Below are 17,707 nucleotides of genomic sequence, written 5' to 3'. Positions count from 1 at the left end.
CTCTAATGTAAAATCTGGAGAGGCTTGAGGCCCAAATGATGCTTTTATTTTCCCATCAGTGTATTAGTTTGGGAAAATAAAATTAAGGCAGAATAAAATGCTTTTGCATTCCTACTCGCTTCTAGCCCTCCCCCCACCAAAAAGCATTTCATTTAAGTATAGTTTATCTCCTCTTAATAATATTGTATATGTAACCCAGACTTTTTATGAGAGGTTTGCTAAATAATGGATTGCAAGTGGGTTTGCAGCAAAATGTTGCCCTTGTTCCACATGAGTCTGTGGCTATAAGGAGAGGGAAGTCCGAAGGCAGTGTTGGATAGGAGTCCCAGAAGTAACTTGAGTCATATTCATGCACATTTTAAAAATAGTTTTTGAATGTTTCAAAGTACAACCAGTCTGCATGCAAGTCAAGGCAGCATGGAGATTTTGGATGCAACCAAATGTTTGGTTTGATGGAGGAGGAGGTCTGGGGGACAAAATAAGCAGATTGACCTTTGCTGCAACCTGAGAGGTATGGGGGATTTTTGGCTGGGAATCAAAACTTGTCTCAGCTTCACCTCTGGGCCACAATGTTAACTAACAGTGGAATATGTTGCAGTGCTAACCTATTCACTCCAAGGTGCAGTCGGAATATACAAGTGCAGTGCAGGGTTGCTGCATATTATTCTCTCAGCTCAGCCTGCAATGTAGGGATTAAAGCAATGGATAACATCACAAGATTGTTGGATTCTCTAAGCTTCAGCCCAGTCTCAATGTACAGGAGGTGCCCAATGGCACGACAACACAAAAGAGTTGTTGTAAATCATTTGAAGCTACATGACAATTTTGGATTTCTTCATTGATTGCTGTGGGCAGCTCTCTTTCATCCCTGAAAACATTTTAAAATAGTGTAAACAAAGACTTGCTGAGGGTTAGACTAGATGGACTTCCAACTCTACAATTTTATGATTCTATGAACTATTATCCAATATAATGGATAATGATGACAATGGCAAGGTTCTCTCCACCATTTTTTCTTTTTATCATCTCTCCTCCATTCCCAGCCACTCAATTTCATTGCCCCTCCTACCCAAGCTTCTGTGCTGTCCCTCAATAGTTGGTCAGCATTCCATACCCACTGAGCATAATTAATCCTCATTAGTCTTTTTTCATTACTCTCCCCCACCTCCATTAGGGTTTTCCACCCTAAATTGCTTTTTGTACTTAAGCAAACTTTGGATTGCCAGAGTATGCTAATATCTTGTGCATGAGGATTGAAATTAGAATAAAATAGCCTAAGTGCATAGCTGACACAATGGCTTGATTAGCGTGTCATATTTATTTGTTAACTGATAATCCCAATATTTGAATGAAGTATTTTTTAAAGAATTAAAATATTACTTTCCATTTCACAGTTAGAAAAACAGAAAGCTCACAGAACTTAACTTTGGATGCTGAATGTGTTCAAGGAACTGAGAGGTCCATGAACAAGGAAAGTACAGCCCAAGAAGTAAGTTTTAATGTGCATTAAAAAGTAAGGGTACCCCTGTTTGGGCCATAAGAAAAAAATCCTTATTAGGGCAATGTCTTCATTAAGTCAGCCAAAGTAGCAGAAAATAGTGTGCATGTTTTTGAGTTCACCAGAGCTCTTGGTCTCCTGACTTTCCCAACAATTTGTGTTGCTGTTGATTACCAAGAGGAGGAGGAGGAGGAGGGCAGCAGGAGCACTACACAGTGTGACACAGCAGTGAAGCCAAGCCAGTGCTCCCAAGACTGTGCCTACAACCACCCACACAGCCCCACCAGCTGCTACTGCTGCCACGCATACACTCAATCCCCTGCCCAACTCACAAAAAGTGGGAAGAAGCTGGTGCTAGCAACAACTGCTGTCCTCCAAATAATGTGTTCCAGCCCTTAATCTGCAAGTGTTTTGAGCAATTATCTGGAAGTACATGCCTCCATTAATTTGAGACAATTTGATAAGAAAATAAATTGTAGTCCAAACAATTTCCTGTATTTTTTTTCACACAGGCAAGCAACCCTCCATCTCAATTAGATCTCAAAGCAGACATGCAACAATCACATGGAAGTCCCAGAGAAGGAGAACAGAGTGAGTTTCAGTAAAAGAGGTGTTTATTGCTTTGCTAGTGATTTGTGGTACAATATGCTGATGTCACTGTTGCGTATGCATATGTTTTTAAAATGTCTTCTTTCAAATGACTGTTTTACTCATCACTTTTGGCTATGTAGGTGAAAGTGTTAGCAGTGATACCTCCATTGGATACAATAATGAAGTAGATATCACATTAGCTCCCTGGCAAACATGTGAAGAAAACCCTGATGTCAATATCCCAGCTGATATTTGCATTGATCCTGATGCGTGCCAGTGGTTGCATCTGAGTCCTTCAGGTGTCACAAATTTAACAGGTATGTATGTTCGGGAAGGTAAACGGCATTTCTGTGCACTGTTCTGGTTTGCCAGTCCATTATTGTTGGGGCTTCTTGTTCCTTCCACCCCTTTGCCTCCAAAGTCTGAGCTGTGGCCGTTGCATAGAAGAATACCTCCCTAAAGGCCGCAGCTCAGACTTTGGAGGCAAAGTTATTCCAAACATTTTTTTCAACTCCTCGTAAATTAAGCCCCAGAACACTTTGATCTTCCTACGTGTCCACCACATATAATACATGTCGCCATTACTCCTACCACACCTCCAACAAGTATTTGCTAAATTTTATACATCTTTGATAGTCTTGAGGGGGCGAGATACCATTTGTGCTGCATCTTTAACATATTTTCTCTGATGTTATAACACGCCTTAAATTTCATATTTGTTCTCCAAAGTTCTTCCCATTCGGCCATATCATTATTGGACGTCCAATGTCCTGTGCCCATCTAATCATTGTTGCCTTAACCTCCTCCTTAAACCAAAATTCCCACTTTGAAAAGATTTTGCTTGAAGGAAGAGAAAAACTGATTTCAAAAATGTATAAACTACTACTAGAATGGGAGGTGAAATGGTGAAATCAGAAATGATAAAATGGGCTAAATATTTAGAACATAATATAGAAATGAATGTCTGGGAAAAGTTGTGGAAAGTAGGCATGAAATTCACTGCTTGCCATGCTTTAAAAGAGAAATATATGAAAATGATGTTTACATTGTATTTAACACCTAATAAACTATCTAAAATGTAAAAGACATTTTCTAATAACTGCTGGAACTGTAAACAAGCAGATGGTTCTTTTTCATACGTGGTGGACTTGTAAAAAAAGATAGGGTATTTTGGGAAATAATATGTGATGAGATAAAAAAGCTTTTCTGCTAGGGATTCTACAGATAGAAATTCCAAAAAGGATGGTTAAGTTGTTTATGTATTTAACCAAGGTAAAAGGTAAAGGTACCCCTGCCCGTACGGGCCAGTCTTGACAGACTCTGGGGTTGTGCGCCCACCTCACTCAAGAGGCCAGGGGCCAGCGCTGTCCGGAGACACTTCCGGGTCACGTGGCCAGCATGACAAAGCTGCATCTGGCGAGCCAGAGCCGCACACGGAAACGCCGTTTATCTTCCCGCTGGTAAGCGGTCCCTATTTATCTACTTGCACCCGGAGGTGCTTTCGAACTGCTAGGTTGGCAGGCGCTGGGACCTTTCGATCGGCAAGTACTAGGCGCTGAGGCTTTAACCCACAGCGCCACCTGCGTCCCTCCGTATTTAACCAAAGCAGCTATTATTTACCAAATTCTGTGCTCAGAATTGGAAAGACAAAAAAGTTCCCACTAAAGAAGAATGGAGAAGTAAAATAATGGACTGTGCTGACTCAGCAAAGCTAACAGTTAAAATTTAATGATGACTTTTTTAAAGAATGGAAGCCCTTTTTGGATTGTTTGAAGAAATTTTACAATATGAAGAACCTGCAACCAGGTTTCGAACTATGAGCAACAGAAAGAATTCAAGATTATTATGTTATGATTATGATAAAATAGAGTGATGATAGCTTGCAGCAAAGGTGGGGGGGGGGAGAATAACAACAGGAAATGGGTTAGGAGATAGAAAATAGAAAACTTTTTTTATAATGTGTATTAGAATTTTATTTGTATTTTTAAAAAAACTTAATAAAAATATTATAAAAAGAAGGTTCCTGCCTGGAAGAAGAAATTAAGGGAAGCCACATTTCCACCCATAAGATCAGGTCATTAGGAACTGCTTAGACTATCACAGAGGAAATTAAGAGGAAGGGTTCAGAAACATCAGGTAGTAATAAGGTAGTAATAGGATCCATGGTGGTGAGGAGATCTAAGGTGCTGAGATCTGGCATAAGAGTCTTGTTGTGATCATTTGCTCATGCATCTCATGCATGAGTGAAGGATTTTCTCTCAACTCCAGGACACGATCCTGTGTACACCTGCCACACCCTACTCAAGATACCTAGGGGGGCAGTATTCATGACAGATGCCACCATGGGTACATCACAGTTTTCAGCATGCTCCATGGTGGCAGGTGTCATAGCACACAGTACCTTATTCCTTAAACAGTGGTAAGCAGACTTCTTCCCTAATCAATCTCTCCATAGTGTTTTTCCATGGATCAATGCTATTCAACGAAGAAACACTCAAAGACTTGCTTCTTGACTCTAAAGATAAAAGAAAAGTTATCGTAACCCAACAGAAGGAACGGTGCTTCTCCGACAAATCAGTCATTTGTCACTACAGGCAGCAAGGCAGACTGAAGGAACACAAGCCAAAACAAACCTGAAACAAGCCATGTTTTTCTCCAAAAGGTCAACAGGGAAACAAGTTCAACATCTCCACCCCTCCCAAGAACCCCCCAAGACACCAATGATGCCATCAGCAATAAAGTTGGGAAGTTGCCTAAAAGCATTCATACATATTTGGTAGCACTCAATGATGGCTCAGTGGGTCCTATGGTTACTGCATAGAATTCATCATTCACCCTCAAGCACAGTTCATCACTCCTATCTGCATCCCCATCCAAATGCCAGATTGTGAGGGAATGTGTCCAGCATCTCATCAGTATGGCAGCAATAAAGCCAGTACCTGCAGAAGAACACTTGTTAGGCACCTATTCGATTTTCTTTGTAGTTCTCAAAAAAAGATTGCAAAGCCTGGAGGGCAGTACTCAGTCTGAAATATCGCAACAGCTGAGTGATCTACCCAAAAAAATCCAGATGGATTCCCTAGGACGTATCAAGCAGTCCCTTCATCTCAATGACTGCATGATTTCCATAGACTTACAGGATGCATACCTTCACATTCCTATTCAACCCAAGTACCACAAGTGTCTTCGACTCTTCATTGGCCCACACCAGGCATAGGCAAACTTGGCCCTCCAGATGTTTTAGACTGCAACTCCCATCATCCCTAGTTAAGGACCAGTGGTCAGGGATGATGGGAGTTGTAGTACCAAAACATCTGGAGGGCCAAGTTTGCCTATGCCTGGCCTTCACCATTCAGGACCCTCCTGCTCAGATTGGCCTGATCTCTGAGAGTCTTCATGAAGACAATAGTTGCCCTGGTAGCTCACCTCCCCCTCTAGGGCAACCACATCTTCAGAACACTATGAGGACCCGCCAAACTCACAGATTCCTCATCAACAAGGATAACAGCCACCTCCTCCTCATACATATTGGTGCACTGATAGATACTACCCAGGGCCTGGTAGTCCTTTCAATCAAGGCAGCAACTAAGCTCCTGATGTCCTCCAATAGGATGGATGTCATACTAGCTTGTATCCTGGATCTATACATATCAGCCTCACAAATCACTCAGTGGGCCAAGCTTCATGTGAGACCACTCCAGTGGTTCCTTCTTCTACACCAGTGGTCACATTCACAGCAAGCACCACTATGTCTTGATCTCTCCACGGCTATGAGAGACCATGTTCTGGTGGACAAGGGACCCATGGAAAGGAATCCCCCTCAGAGGTCCCCTAAAGATCACCATAACATTGGATGCCAGCGTGCAAGGCTGGGGGATGTATTGCGAGGGGTAACTGGTCCAGGCAGACTAGACACCCGTCAATTCACACAGCATATCATCAACTGGCTTGACCTTAAAGCAGTGTCTGGCCACTCAACCCTTTTTCCACAGTATGCCCATCTATTGCATCCTAATCAGAATGGACAAGACAAATGTTCACTCCTATATCAACAGGGAAGGTGGGACCAAATCAGCAGATCTACAGCAGGAGATCACATTATTCCTACTCTGGGCGAAGAACCAACTCTCCTAAGTGTCTCAGTAGGAGACGTCCAACACACAAGACAACTGGTTGAGCTGCACCAGACTGGACTGCTTCTGTTTGGGAGCAATATATTTTCCTACCTGTGTACATTCACTCTTGAGCCACATAGCTGTTCTAGACACGCTAGAGACTCCTTATAGTCCTCCCTATGTAATAGACAAAAGCTCTCAGAAGGTTGGTGCTCTGAGGAGGGTAAGACAATTCTTGACCTTCATTGTCTGAGTTGTGCTGCTGGGATCATAACTGTATTGGATATGTTGCTTTTGTAGCACTAGAGGGTGCTGAATACCCACTAATTTCAAGTCTTTAGCTTGTAAGCCTAAAGGCAGGGTCTGTCTGCAGTTCATTTTTGTAAGCTGCTATGGGAGAAAATTTGGCCAAGAACCAGAGTGAAAAAATGTTATAACTAGATAAGTAAGCAAGTCTGAGAAATTTTCTGAGAAATAAGTGCATCAGTAGAAAAACAAGCTGTTCTGCTCTTCAATATTTCCTGTGCTTTTTGTTCTAGTAAGTACTGTAGCTGTGATGAAGTCAGTTTTATTGCCCCTTGTTATCTGTGTGGCTTTTGATTTCTTCTAGAATAACATTAATTTTGTGTTAGACCTAGAAATGTAAGTGTTGATGTGAGTGAAAATGTACTCCTAAAGAGATGTGTGCCTTTTGAGAACAAATTGTTTTGTGTTAATCACTTTGCTTTTGAGTGAACAAGTCATGTTAAATAGGACATGTGCTGAAAATTATTATAGGCTGAAAATGGAAAGTTGAGGTCATATGTGCCAAACCTTCAATAAAATACCTCCGGTTGTGAACAGGATCCATTCCAGAGGTCCAGCCGCATCCCGAGGTTTTTCTCTTCTCCCGAGGAGAAGCGGTAGACCACTTTGCGCATGTGTGCGGGGGAAACACTTCCAGGTTTGCCACTTTCACAACCTGAAGTTTACGTTACCTGAGGGTACAGCTGCTGCTGTACTGATTTCATTGACAATGCTGGACATTCAGAAGGAAATTTGGCTTAATGGGGAAACTTGATTAATTTCACAAATTGACCATTATCACATATTTATGTAAAATACACTTGGGTATTTTGCTAGTAATTAATAACAAATAATTTTCTCTTCTAGACAGCAGTGAGTTTCTTGCTGATGATTGCAGTATAATTGCTGGTGGGAATCTCATAGGCTGGCATCCTGATTCTGCTGCTGTGTTATGGCGAAGAATATTGGGAATTCTTGGAGATGTGAACAGTATCCAGTGTCCTAAAATACACGCCAGAGTTTTTGAGTATCTCTTTGCGCTATGGTACAAATTAGCAAAGGTAAGGTTTGCTACTATAGACTTTGTCTAATGGAGAGTTAGTAGACTAATGTGAGATGCTAAAATAAATAGAACAGGAAATACCGTAACTGTTTAATCTGTGGACTCAGCTAGATTGGTAAAGAAAAAGCATTTTATATGTGTTATATGGGTGGCGCTGTGGGTTAAACCACAGAGCCTAGGGCTTGCTGATCAGAAGGTCGGCAGTTTGAATTCCTGCGACAGGGTGAGCTCCCGTTGCTCGGTCCCTGCTCCTGCCAACCTAGCAGTTCGAAAGCACGTCAAAGTGCAAGTAGATCAACAGGTACTGCTTCGGCGGGAAGGTAAATGGCGTTGCCGTGCGCTGCTCTGGTTCGCCAGAAGCGGATTAGTCATGCTGGCCACATGACCCGGAAGCTGTACGCCGGCTCCCTCGGCCAGTAAAGCAAGATGAGCACCGCAATCCCAGAGTCGTCCGTGACTGGACCTAACAGTCAGGTCCTTTACCTTTTTATATGTATTATAACACTGTGGCACCAGATGGCATTGTAGAATTCCATTTTTGCCAAAACAATTTCTCATACAAAGTTTACAATGCGTTTTTCGGAAACGCTTATTTGATGTGTCTAGATCCAGCCTGTCTAAAATCTTATGAATATTGTATGTTAAATGTTTAAAAGCTTATTTTCAACTAGCCACTGAGACCATAGTGAAGATTTTAATATTTAACCAGATGAATGGTACTGGGATGAAGTGTGCTTGTAAATAATGTTCCCAACTGTACCAACCCTAATTCGTAAGCCCTCAAAAATTCAATAATGTTTCTGTTGTTTTGAGATAGAAAGGAAATTTGTACAAAAGTTAGCTGTTCAAATTAGTTGGACTACAGTAACAAATTCCATACTAATCAGAAACTGAGATTAGCAAGCTCATGATTCAGTGTGCTGTGTAACCCAGGGCAGCCCCACTATATACCTCAGGAGGTAAGAACATAAGAAGAGCCCTAGTGAATGAGACTCGAGGCTTGTATAGCCCATCATCCTGATCTCACAGGGGTCAACGAAATACTAGGGGCATCCTGCAAGGCAACCTGATAACCTATTGGGACTTTCCAAAGGAAAGGAGAAGCATTACAACAGCCACTTTAGTTCCCAAACTTCATGCATCACAGATTATGATGAGAAAAGAGCCTTCTTTAGTTTGGGATTTTCCAAAACAATCAGAAAAGAAAGTGTGAGATCCTATCTGAAGAGGTTAAGAAGGAAAAACTATTCACTTTAGCTCATCAAGATTGTGTATGTCTTACTATCTGTCTTATCTATTTATTTATTTATTTATTTATTTATTTATTTATTTATTTATTTATTTATTTATTTATTTAGATAAGGGACAATCTTGCTATCAGTCTGGATAACCAGTCCACTCCCTCTCCTCCTACTTTAATTCCTCCACTCAGAATATTTGCATCGTGGTTGTTCAAGGTAAGTTTTTCATGCACCTTTTATCTGGACCAATCTCATTTGTATCCTGCTTTTGTTTACCTTCAGTCTTATACTTCTAAACTCCCAAATTGCTTTTTAAACATGGAGGAAGGAATGCCTTACTATGTTAATTTTGTAGCTACCTCTAATGTTGGGATGCGGGTGGCACTGTGGGTTAAACCACAGAGCATAGGATTTGCCGATCAGAAGGTTCAACACGCGAGGGGGTGAGCTCCCCTTGCTCGGTCCCTGCCAACTTAGCAGATTGAAAGCACATCAAAGTGCAACTAGATAAATAGGTACCGCTCCAGCGGGAAGGTAAACGGCGTTTCTGTGCGCTACTCTGGTTCGCCAGAAGCGGCTTAGTCATGCTGGTCACAAGACCCAGAAGCTGTACGCTGGCTCCCTCGGCCAATAAAGAGAGATGAGCGCCGCAACCCCAGAGTCTGTCACGACTGGACCTACTGGTCAGGGGTCCCTTTACCCTTTACCTTACCTTTAATGTACATGTAGCTATACAGTGGTACCTCGGATTACATATGCTTCAGGTTACATATGCTTCAGGTTACAGACTCCACTAACCCAGAAATAGTACCTCGGGTTAAGAACTTTGCTTCAGGATGAGAACAGAAATCGCGTGGTGGCGGCGCAGCAGCAGCAGGAGGCCCCATTAGCTTAAAATGGTACTTCAGATTAAGAACAGTTTCAGGTTAAGAACGGACCTCCAGAACAAATTAAGTATGTAACCAGAAGTACCACTGTACTGACTATACAAATCTAAACATAACATCAACATAAGCCTTTAAAATTCTTTTGTTTATGAATGTATGTTGAAACTTTTTTTTATATATTCATTAGTTTGGATTTGACCTAAATACAAAAAGTTCACGAGGGCTGCAATTTCAGTGACAGAAGCCTACATGTGACCACTACTCTGTATTAAGGATTTTTGAGTAAACCTCAGGAGTGCACATCGCTCTATTCACATTATGGAGAAAAGGAGACTGTTCCCTTGTGCCCTGTTTGAATGATGCCTGAAGTCCTGTAATGAAAGCAGAGTCAGCATCTACAGTAATTTAGTGAATTCTGTGCAACCAGCCTGTGATGTGCAAATTAATTGGTTAATTGGGATGTAAATAAGAATATATTAAGTTGCACTTAAGCTTTAATCTACTATTTTTATAATAAAGTGTGCAGTTCTGTCCTCAACTTCCCTTCCTTAGTGTTGGTATTTTATTTATAATACAAAACGTTAATTATCAAATCTAATAATGGATTATATGCATTTGTGCTGTTCTCTTCATGGAAAGTTCTTTGATTCAGAGAGGCTTCTATGGATGGAAGGGCAGGTGCCATTTTTGCTGATTCTCTCTCTCCACTGCAGCCACACACTCCTATGTTTTTCCAAAGGGTCCCTCATTCCTTTAGAGCAGTCTTCCCGGAGCTGCAGTGGAGAAAGAATATCTGAAAATTGCAACCCTCACCTTCTATTAGCTGAAGCCTTTGCTGGATCAAAGCTATTTTGTTTGTGGGTGAGAAATGTTGACGTTAAGTTCCATAAAAGTTCCAAATCATAGAAAATGTAACTTAAAATGTGCCCTTTATCATCTTGAGAAGGATGTCTTCAACAGTTGTCTTTGTTTCATATATTGTAATACAATACTCATGTTCTGATTATTTAGAAGCTGTCTTATTCATAAAACATACTCTTTTATTTTAGGCTACCACCTTATCAGATGAATATAAGGAAGGGAAGCTTCAAGCCTACAAACTGATATGTGCTATGATGGCTAGACGCCAAGATTTTGTGCCAAATCCTGACTACCTGGTGCACTTTTATCTTGTCATGCATATTGGATTAACTAGTAAAGATCAGGTACAAATACTATATTTCTAGTTCTGAAAACTGAACTGCGTTAATTTAACATGCTTTCTAAGGTTTGGATCCCGAGCCACAGTATGGCTCGAGACCCTGTGGAAGAACCCCTGGTGGGATTTACCAGTTCTTCCCTTCCCCTCCAACCTACTCCCCCTTTTCTGGAGGTTCCCCCAGCCCACCACAGTATGATGGTGTGATGCAGCAAAGAGCTGCAGGGGGAATCTATGCTAGTTGTTTTCTTTTGTTTTGCTGGCACTGTGTATGGGACATCCCTACTGGTGCATGGGGAATTGAGATCCAAGCCACTATCTCTTTGGTTACTAATGAAAACTGAATGACTTGGAGATTTCCATCAAAAATGGCTTCTGGATGTCTCTTTCTATTTCATGCAGGTCCTGCAATCTGTCCATTCATTATGTGAAAATTCAGTTACCTGAGCATAAAGAATTCTGCCCAAACCTCACTATACACACTGCAGATTCAGATAGCCAAACAGCCAGAGTTTGCCCCCTTCCTCCCTCCCTCCCTCCCTCCCTCCCTCCCTTCGTTTCTTATTTGTTTGTAGTTTGTTGGTCAGTGGCAACCATTTTCTCATTCTTTCATATGTATGAGAGAGGAAGTGGAAAGAGAGATGGGACAAATCGGGGGGGGGGGGTGTCTTTCTTTTGCCGGTTGGCTAAAGCCATTTTAGGAACAAACCATGATGGGGGAAGGGGAAAAGATCACAAAATAGAATTGTTCCTATAGGAAATAATTGAAATTGTCAGCTCATTATGCAAACACCCGCCTTACAGATGATTTCCTGGGAACACATTATGTTCGGTAAGTGGGACCTGTGTGTATAGCCATTATTTCACTTTTATTTAGTTCCTGGTGTGAGGTAGGTGCTACACAGCACTTTTAAATGGCAATATTTATGCTCAGGAGGCTTCTCAGGCAAGTAAGACAAGGTGAAGAAAAAAATTAGAGCTTGGAAATAAGTAGAGCATGTTAGATAGAGGAGGTTTAATTGTGTAGAAAAGATAAGGCTGCAGAACTTCAAGGAAAGCTGCAGGGGAAAAATGAGTTAACTAGATTTGAAGGTGGCATATTGGACAGAGAAAGTGAATCAGTTTCAGGTTTGCCAATGGTAAAGCAGGAAGTGAAAGTAAAGAAAAGAGGACCGAGAGTAAAGGAGCTCTACAGAGCACAAAAAAGGAAGAGTTTAAAGAGAGATTTGAGAGTTCTACATCAAATTAGAGAGGAGAAGCCAACTAATCAAAAGCAAGGTAGATTAAGACACAAACTGATTCTACTTAAGAAAAGTACTATAGAAAAAGGTATTCCCGCTAATTTCAATAGGTAATAGGTTACAAAAATTTTCCATAGTGCAAATTTTAAGTTATAAACCATATCAGTATTGTTCCACATTGCCACTGCCTTTTCAAAAAAATTCTCTTTTATACCTCTTGGTGGCAGTCTTGGCTTCAAGTTTTCCAGTTGGTAGCTATGGGATTCTAAGAGCCCATTGCGTTTTTGCTTTCCAATGGTAAAAACTCAACAGTGTCCAATGCATATATACTTGCTGTATTTTTATCTAAATTGGCTAACCTGTGGCCCTCTAGATGTTGCTCACCTACAACTTCCAGCAACCCTAGCCAGCATGACCAGGGGTTAGAGCTGATGGGAGTTGTAGCACAACATCTGGAGGGACAGATATTAGTCACCTCTGATCTAAATGCTGCATCAGCTGAGCAGCTTCAGCAAGCCTCTAGGACTCTCCAGGGTCCTCCCCACTTACGTGCATTTCACTGATGTGTGTGGAGGCCCAGAACATAACCCCTGCGCAAGTGGGGAGTCTCCTGTACATACAAGTAGAAAGCATGAAGAAAAACATTTTTAGGAAAAGACCAGCACCGACTTAGGAGCTTCCAAGACTTATGGAATATTGAGGGCATAAATAAAAGAAAACTGTACAGAAACTAATCTCTTTCAGGGATAGGAGACTCCTGGGTTCACACTGAATGTCAAAGATAGGAACTGTTGTCTTGGTTGGTATTGATTCTGCTTTGGCATGACAAATGTGCTGCCTAAGCTAAATTCTTAGATTTCTCCATTGTTTTTTATGGGCAACTCTTGCTTTTGCCCTGTGGGAGGAGACATGCTTCTGTAGGGGAAAACGTTTAGCATACCGTGCGTCTTTATAGGTTGTAAGTCTGTGGGCATGAACTAGCTTGTTTTTCTTGATATTATGTAAGATGTTCTAAAAAGCTTTTCAGTGGCAGGATAAAAAGATTGTAAATAAACACAATTGTTTCGAAAGCATATGCGGGCTTCTTATTTACATGGGACAGAGAAATTTTCAATGCAATTGCTTCTGAAAAAGGAAGGGTTAAACCTTTCCACTTTGTGCACTCCTCATGCTAACCAGAAGCCTGTAGCTGCAAGCCTTCAGAGTGCCATGTTTTCCTTTGCACCTCCTCAAACTGCCCCCTCCCCTGGTCCTCAACAGCACTATAAGGCTCCTGTCCCAGGCTAGCTGGAGCTCTCCTAGGGAATGGGGATAGACTGTGACATTGCATGTCTCACTTGTTCTCTCCACTGCTGAGCTTAGTTAACTGAATTATTAAATCTTTAAAAGGCAAATAAATCCTTAAAATATTTAAAATATCCTGTTGTGAATAATTTTGGTTTATCTTCTGACCTATACCTCTCTGATATCTCTTAGTACCGTAATTGCAAAATATTTCCTGAAACATGTTGATATTTGCTGTACCTTGCTTATCCTCAACCTTGCACACCAACCTTAGACACATCAGCCATAAGACTTTATAAGACCGCCCCCATTACACCCCATTCCAACCCCCATTCTGCCTACTTTCTGCCCACTTCTGGGTCCAGAAGGTCCCGCATGCCAGCGTTCGTGTGTCAATTGGACACACACAAACTAAATTAATTCTTAAAATTAGGACCAGAACCGCTATAATACACTGTCCTCAATTCCCATTTCATGGAGCATGATACCATGGTCCACGGGGTCAAAAGCTGCAGAGAGACAGAGAAGCAGGAGCCAACCCGCTTGCCCTATCAAAACAAACTGTGTCATCTAAGAATGCTTACAGCTGCCCCACTGCAACTCTCCTCCACCTTGCACAAGAAGCGGATATTTGCGACTGGTCTATAGTTATTCTAGTCCAACAAGTCCAGGGCTGGTGTCTTTAGGGGTGGGCATACCACTGCCACTTTCAAGGGAGCCGGCATCACCCCTGTTATGCAGTAAAGTGTTAACCACACTCTGGACCCAACCAGGCAACCCCTCTCTGATAGATTTAATAAACCAGGCAGGGCAGGAGTCAAGAGGGCACATAGACAACTGTACAGCCACAAGTACCTTGTCCACATCAGCTGATTGCATGAACTGAAACTAACTCCACAACAAACACATCACCAACTATGACATTGGTTACTTTAGGGTCATTTCATAATTCATAAACATTTTAATGGATAACAGAGTTTACCAGTAAAATAGTAAAATGTTATCTTCTAAACCTACCAAAACATAAATTATAATTAAATATTCTAGGGCAATGATTGTAATGGTAAATACATCCTATAAGTACAAAAGTAGGAGCTACTCCATGCTCATTCTTCGCTACTTAATTCATCTTAGTAGCACTATAAACAATCTTCCCTCGAACGTGTTTCCACACTAGACAGATTCAAGAGTTTCCATTTAAACTTTTTATCCACCATAGCTAGAAGCCTGCTTCTCAGTCTGGACGTCTGCGCCCCTGTCCTGAATGCTGGCTACAAGCATTCTTTCTGATAAGTGTCTCTCGCCTACCAGGAGGGCCAGAATTTACTGTTCCATCCTAGAATCGCTCCCTCACTCATTTCCCCACACATGATGCCCCAAAAGGACAGCAACCAAAAAGCCATGTCCATTTTCTGTTGCCATCCTTGTAGCAACTCAGTTAAAATAACTGTTCCCTTTCATTCTGCTAATCTGAAGATGGTAAAATGTGATCTCGTCTTGAACAACAAAAGATACCCTCCAATGTGATCCAAGTTTCTACATTGCAGTAAATATGAGATGACTGTGAACACCGTCCTACTTTGTGCCTTTAGTAAATTTTCTATATGGTGTGTGGGGTGAATTTAGCAAAATAATTTTCATCTATATGAATAATTTTTGGCAGTTTGTATACTTGTTGATATGTAAAAACAACAACAACCCAACACCCTTTTACCTATTGTTTTACTAATTTGTTTATTTAATACCCACCCTTTACCACAAGGTCCAACAACATTATTTTATATGTGGTATAAACAGTTATGTTGTAAAATCATTTATCATTTTGTATTAGAATACTTTTAAATGGTGATCAGTATATGCTGGTTATGTGTGTGAGTAGTGTGTAGTTGTAATAGCTATTTAATACCTTGTTGCATTCATTTTTATTCCCAACCCGTGTACACTGAGGTAGTTTATGAAGTAACCTTGACATACCAAATGACTTTGGAGGAGTCATTTGGTTTGTGCTCCATAATTCTGTCCAGTGGTAACCTTGGCTGGTGAATTGCATGTAAGGGCTTTCTGAACTTTTTTTTTTTTTTTTTTTTTTTTGCCAATGTGGAAGATATGGAGGCTTTGTGATGCTTGGGAAGAATTCATAGCTGATTTTCTTTTTCTTTCTGCCATTTCTTCATTTACTCTAGCAACAAGCTTTATAGTTAGGAGAATATTCCTATGCAATCATTGTAGTATTTGCGTTCTGTTTGAGAAATCATATGCACTCTTGATCAGATCTAGGACTTTGGGAATTTAAACTGCCAAATTCTGACACCTTGACATCCATGTTATGCAAATAGCACTTTTCCATATATCCATGTAATGCATTGTTTAATTACAATTTGCAAAAAAAAAGTCAAAGGTGTTTATGTAGTTCAAAATATTTTTATGTATTTGTTTGTAAGGCTCAAGGAAAGTATTGAATCACTTACAGGGTTTAAAATGCCATAAATTCTGCAGTGGAAGACTTTCATGTTGGCCTCCTTAGAATTTGCTCCTAACACTGCAGCCTCATGTAATTTACGGCTTGTAATTTATACAAGCAAGTTAAGTTAAATGCAGAGGAAACAGCAAATTTTACTTTATAAACCTAAAATGCCCAACAATGGAGACAGTGTACAGAAAATAGCTAGATTTATTATACAAACTGAGATATTTCAGATAATTTGTCCCACATAATATTTGTTCTTGATAAACCTTTTATCTATCTGTTTGGAAGATCTTAACTGGTTTATTGGGTGTATCATATTTAACAGACTGATTTGCTAGCCATTTTAAATGTTGACATTGCTTTGCTACCATGTCTATCATAGAGGGTTTTTAAAATACTTAAGAACGGCAACAAACAGTTTATGAACTGTGTAGCCTGATCTGAAGTTGAGAAAGTAGAGTGTAGTTCTAAAAATCCCACCACAGCTGCCACTTAATTTAAATGTCTCATTCCCTTTTTATAAGGAAAATATGCTAAGCTCTTCAGTGACTGAAATTTTGTCCTTTTCTACATAATTAAGGGCAGGAATTAATCTGCAAAAATGCCAGCTTGTTCATGGTGAGGAACAACTCAGAGTCTTTCTGAGGACAGATGGCAGGTTATCAAGTTACATATATACATGGCAATAGGTTGAACAAGAATAGGAAAGGGGTACTTTTATAACTGACCTTTCTGTGAACTTGAATCAAGTGAGAGAATATTTTTAACTGATCTTGCAATATTTTATTTTCATCAATACTTTGTTTGCAGTATTTCTAGAGATTTAAAGAGTTCATCCATTTTATTTTGACATAAACAGGAGATCCTTCCTCCCATTTATGACACTACAGAGCATCGTTCTGAATTGCACTGGTTCTTTCTGCCCTTTTCCATAACAACATCTACACTAAATTATACTGCAATTATATAAACAATAGAAATGCTTCCAGACAAATCTCTCATTTTACATTTTCATTTCAGGTAATTGTTGAATAATTTGGAACCATAATGAACCAAAATTATTTTACACATTTATAGATCAATTATGAAAGAGGAAAGGGGGGACCTGTACAAATTGTAAATCAATTTCTATTGCCATCGCTATGTGCCTTTCTTACTGCTTGTGGTTTTCTAGTTACTGTGTACCTAGCATTCAGTTAAAATGATTTACTAGGCTCTAAGCTTCAAAATGCTGTTTGCTTTTATAGAATTGTATTTTGAAGGAAACAACCTAGTGTATTTGAACTATCTGATTGTGTGTGTGTGTGTGTGTGTGTGTGTGTGCGTGTGGCAAAATCACTTAAGCATAAAACAGATGTTCATGTTGCTGCTTTCCTGTGAGGCACAATCTTTTCATAATTGCCATTTCACCACATTTTTTCATAAAATGCATATTTGTAATCATTAAATATTTGAATGTTCAGCAGAAAGAAGTTGGTTTGGTTACCTTCACTCAGTCTTAGTCCATTTGGGCCACAAAGGCTTATCTTTGAGAAAGTCCCCATGAAGGCTTATTTGTGGGTCATACATGCCTTTGACTCTTGGAAATGATTAGACCAAACTTTTGAATAATTAGTCAAAATGATCCAAAGGAAAATGGTGTATAACTTTCAACCAGGACTAGACTAAAGCTGGCTAAACTCAGGGTAGGTTTGCACAACTGGCTTTATCCCTCAGAAAGGTCATATTCACAGACATCTTGTGACTATTGATCTAAGTCAGTGGTTTTCAACCAGTGTGCCATGGCACCCTGGGGTGCCTTGAATGATGACCAGGGGAGTTGCGGACAACACTGGCC

At 40.4% G+C, this 17,707-nt stretch overlaps 1 protein-coding gene across 11 annotated transcripts in view; it reads left to right on the top strand.

The window, feature by feature from the left end:
* Positions 1-17,707, top strand: part of RALGAPA2 (Ral GTPase activating protein catalytic subunit alpha 2) — a 178,918-nt gene that overhangs the window by 55,451 nt on the left and 105,760 nt on the right. For all 11 annotated transcript variants that reach the window (XR_014566701.1, XR_014566702.1, XR_014566703.1 and 8 more), the window contains 6 exons: positions 1,395-1,489; positions 2,011-2,089; positions 2,230-2,406; positions 7,357-7,550; positions 8,911-9,009; positions 10,730-10,885. Coding sequence is in view for 8 of the 11 variants with exons in the window: in XM_083748549.1 (XP_083604675.1) it covers positions 1,395-1,489; positions 2,011-2,089; positions 2,230-2,406; positions 7,357-7,550; positions 8,911-9,009; positions 10,730-10,885 (800 nt within the window). In the remaining 3 variants the exon portion in view is untranslated. The remainder of the gene's footprint in view (positions 1-1,394; positions 1,490-2,010; positions 2,090-2,229; positions 2,407-7,356; positions 7,551-8,910; positions 9,010-10,729; positions 10,886-17,707) is intronic.

The sequence above is a fragment of the Podarcis gaigeae genome (genome assembly GCF_964106915.1).
Source record: "Podarcis gaigeae genome assembly, chromosome: 7".
NCBI classification, from domain to species: Eukaryota; Metazoa; Chordata; class Lepidosauria; order Squamata; family Lacertidae; genus Podarcis; species Podarcis gaigeae.
Note: the sequence above shows the minus strand (reverse complement) of the source record. Positions and strands in the feature narration are given on the sequence as shown.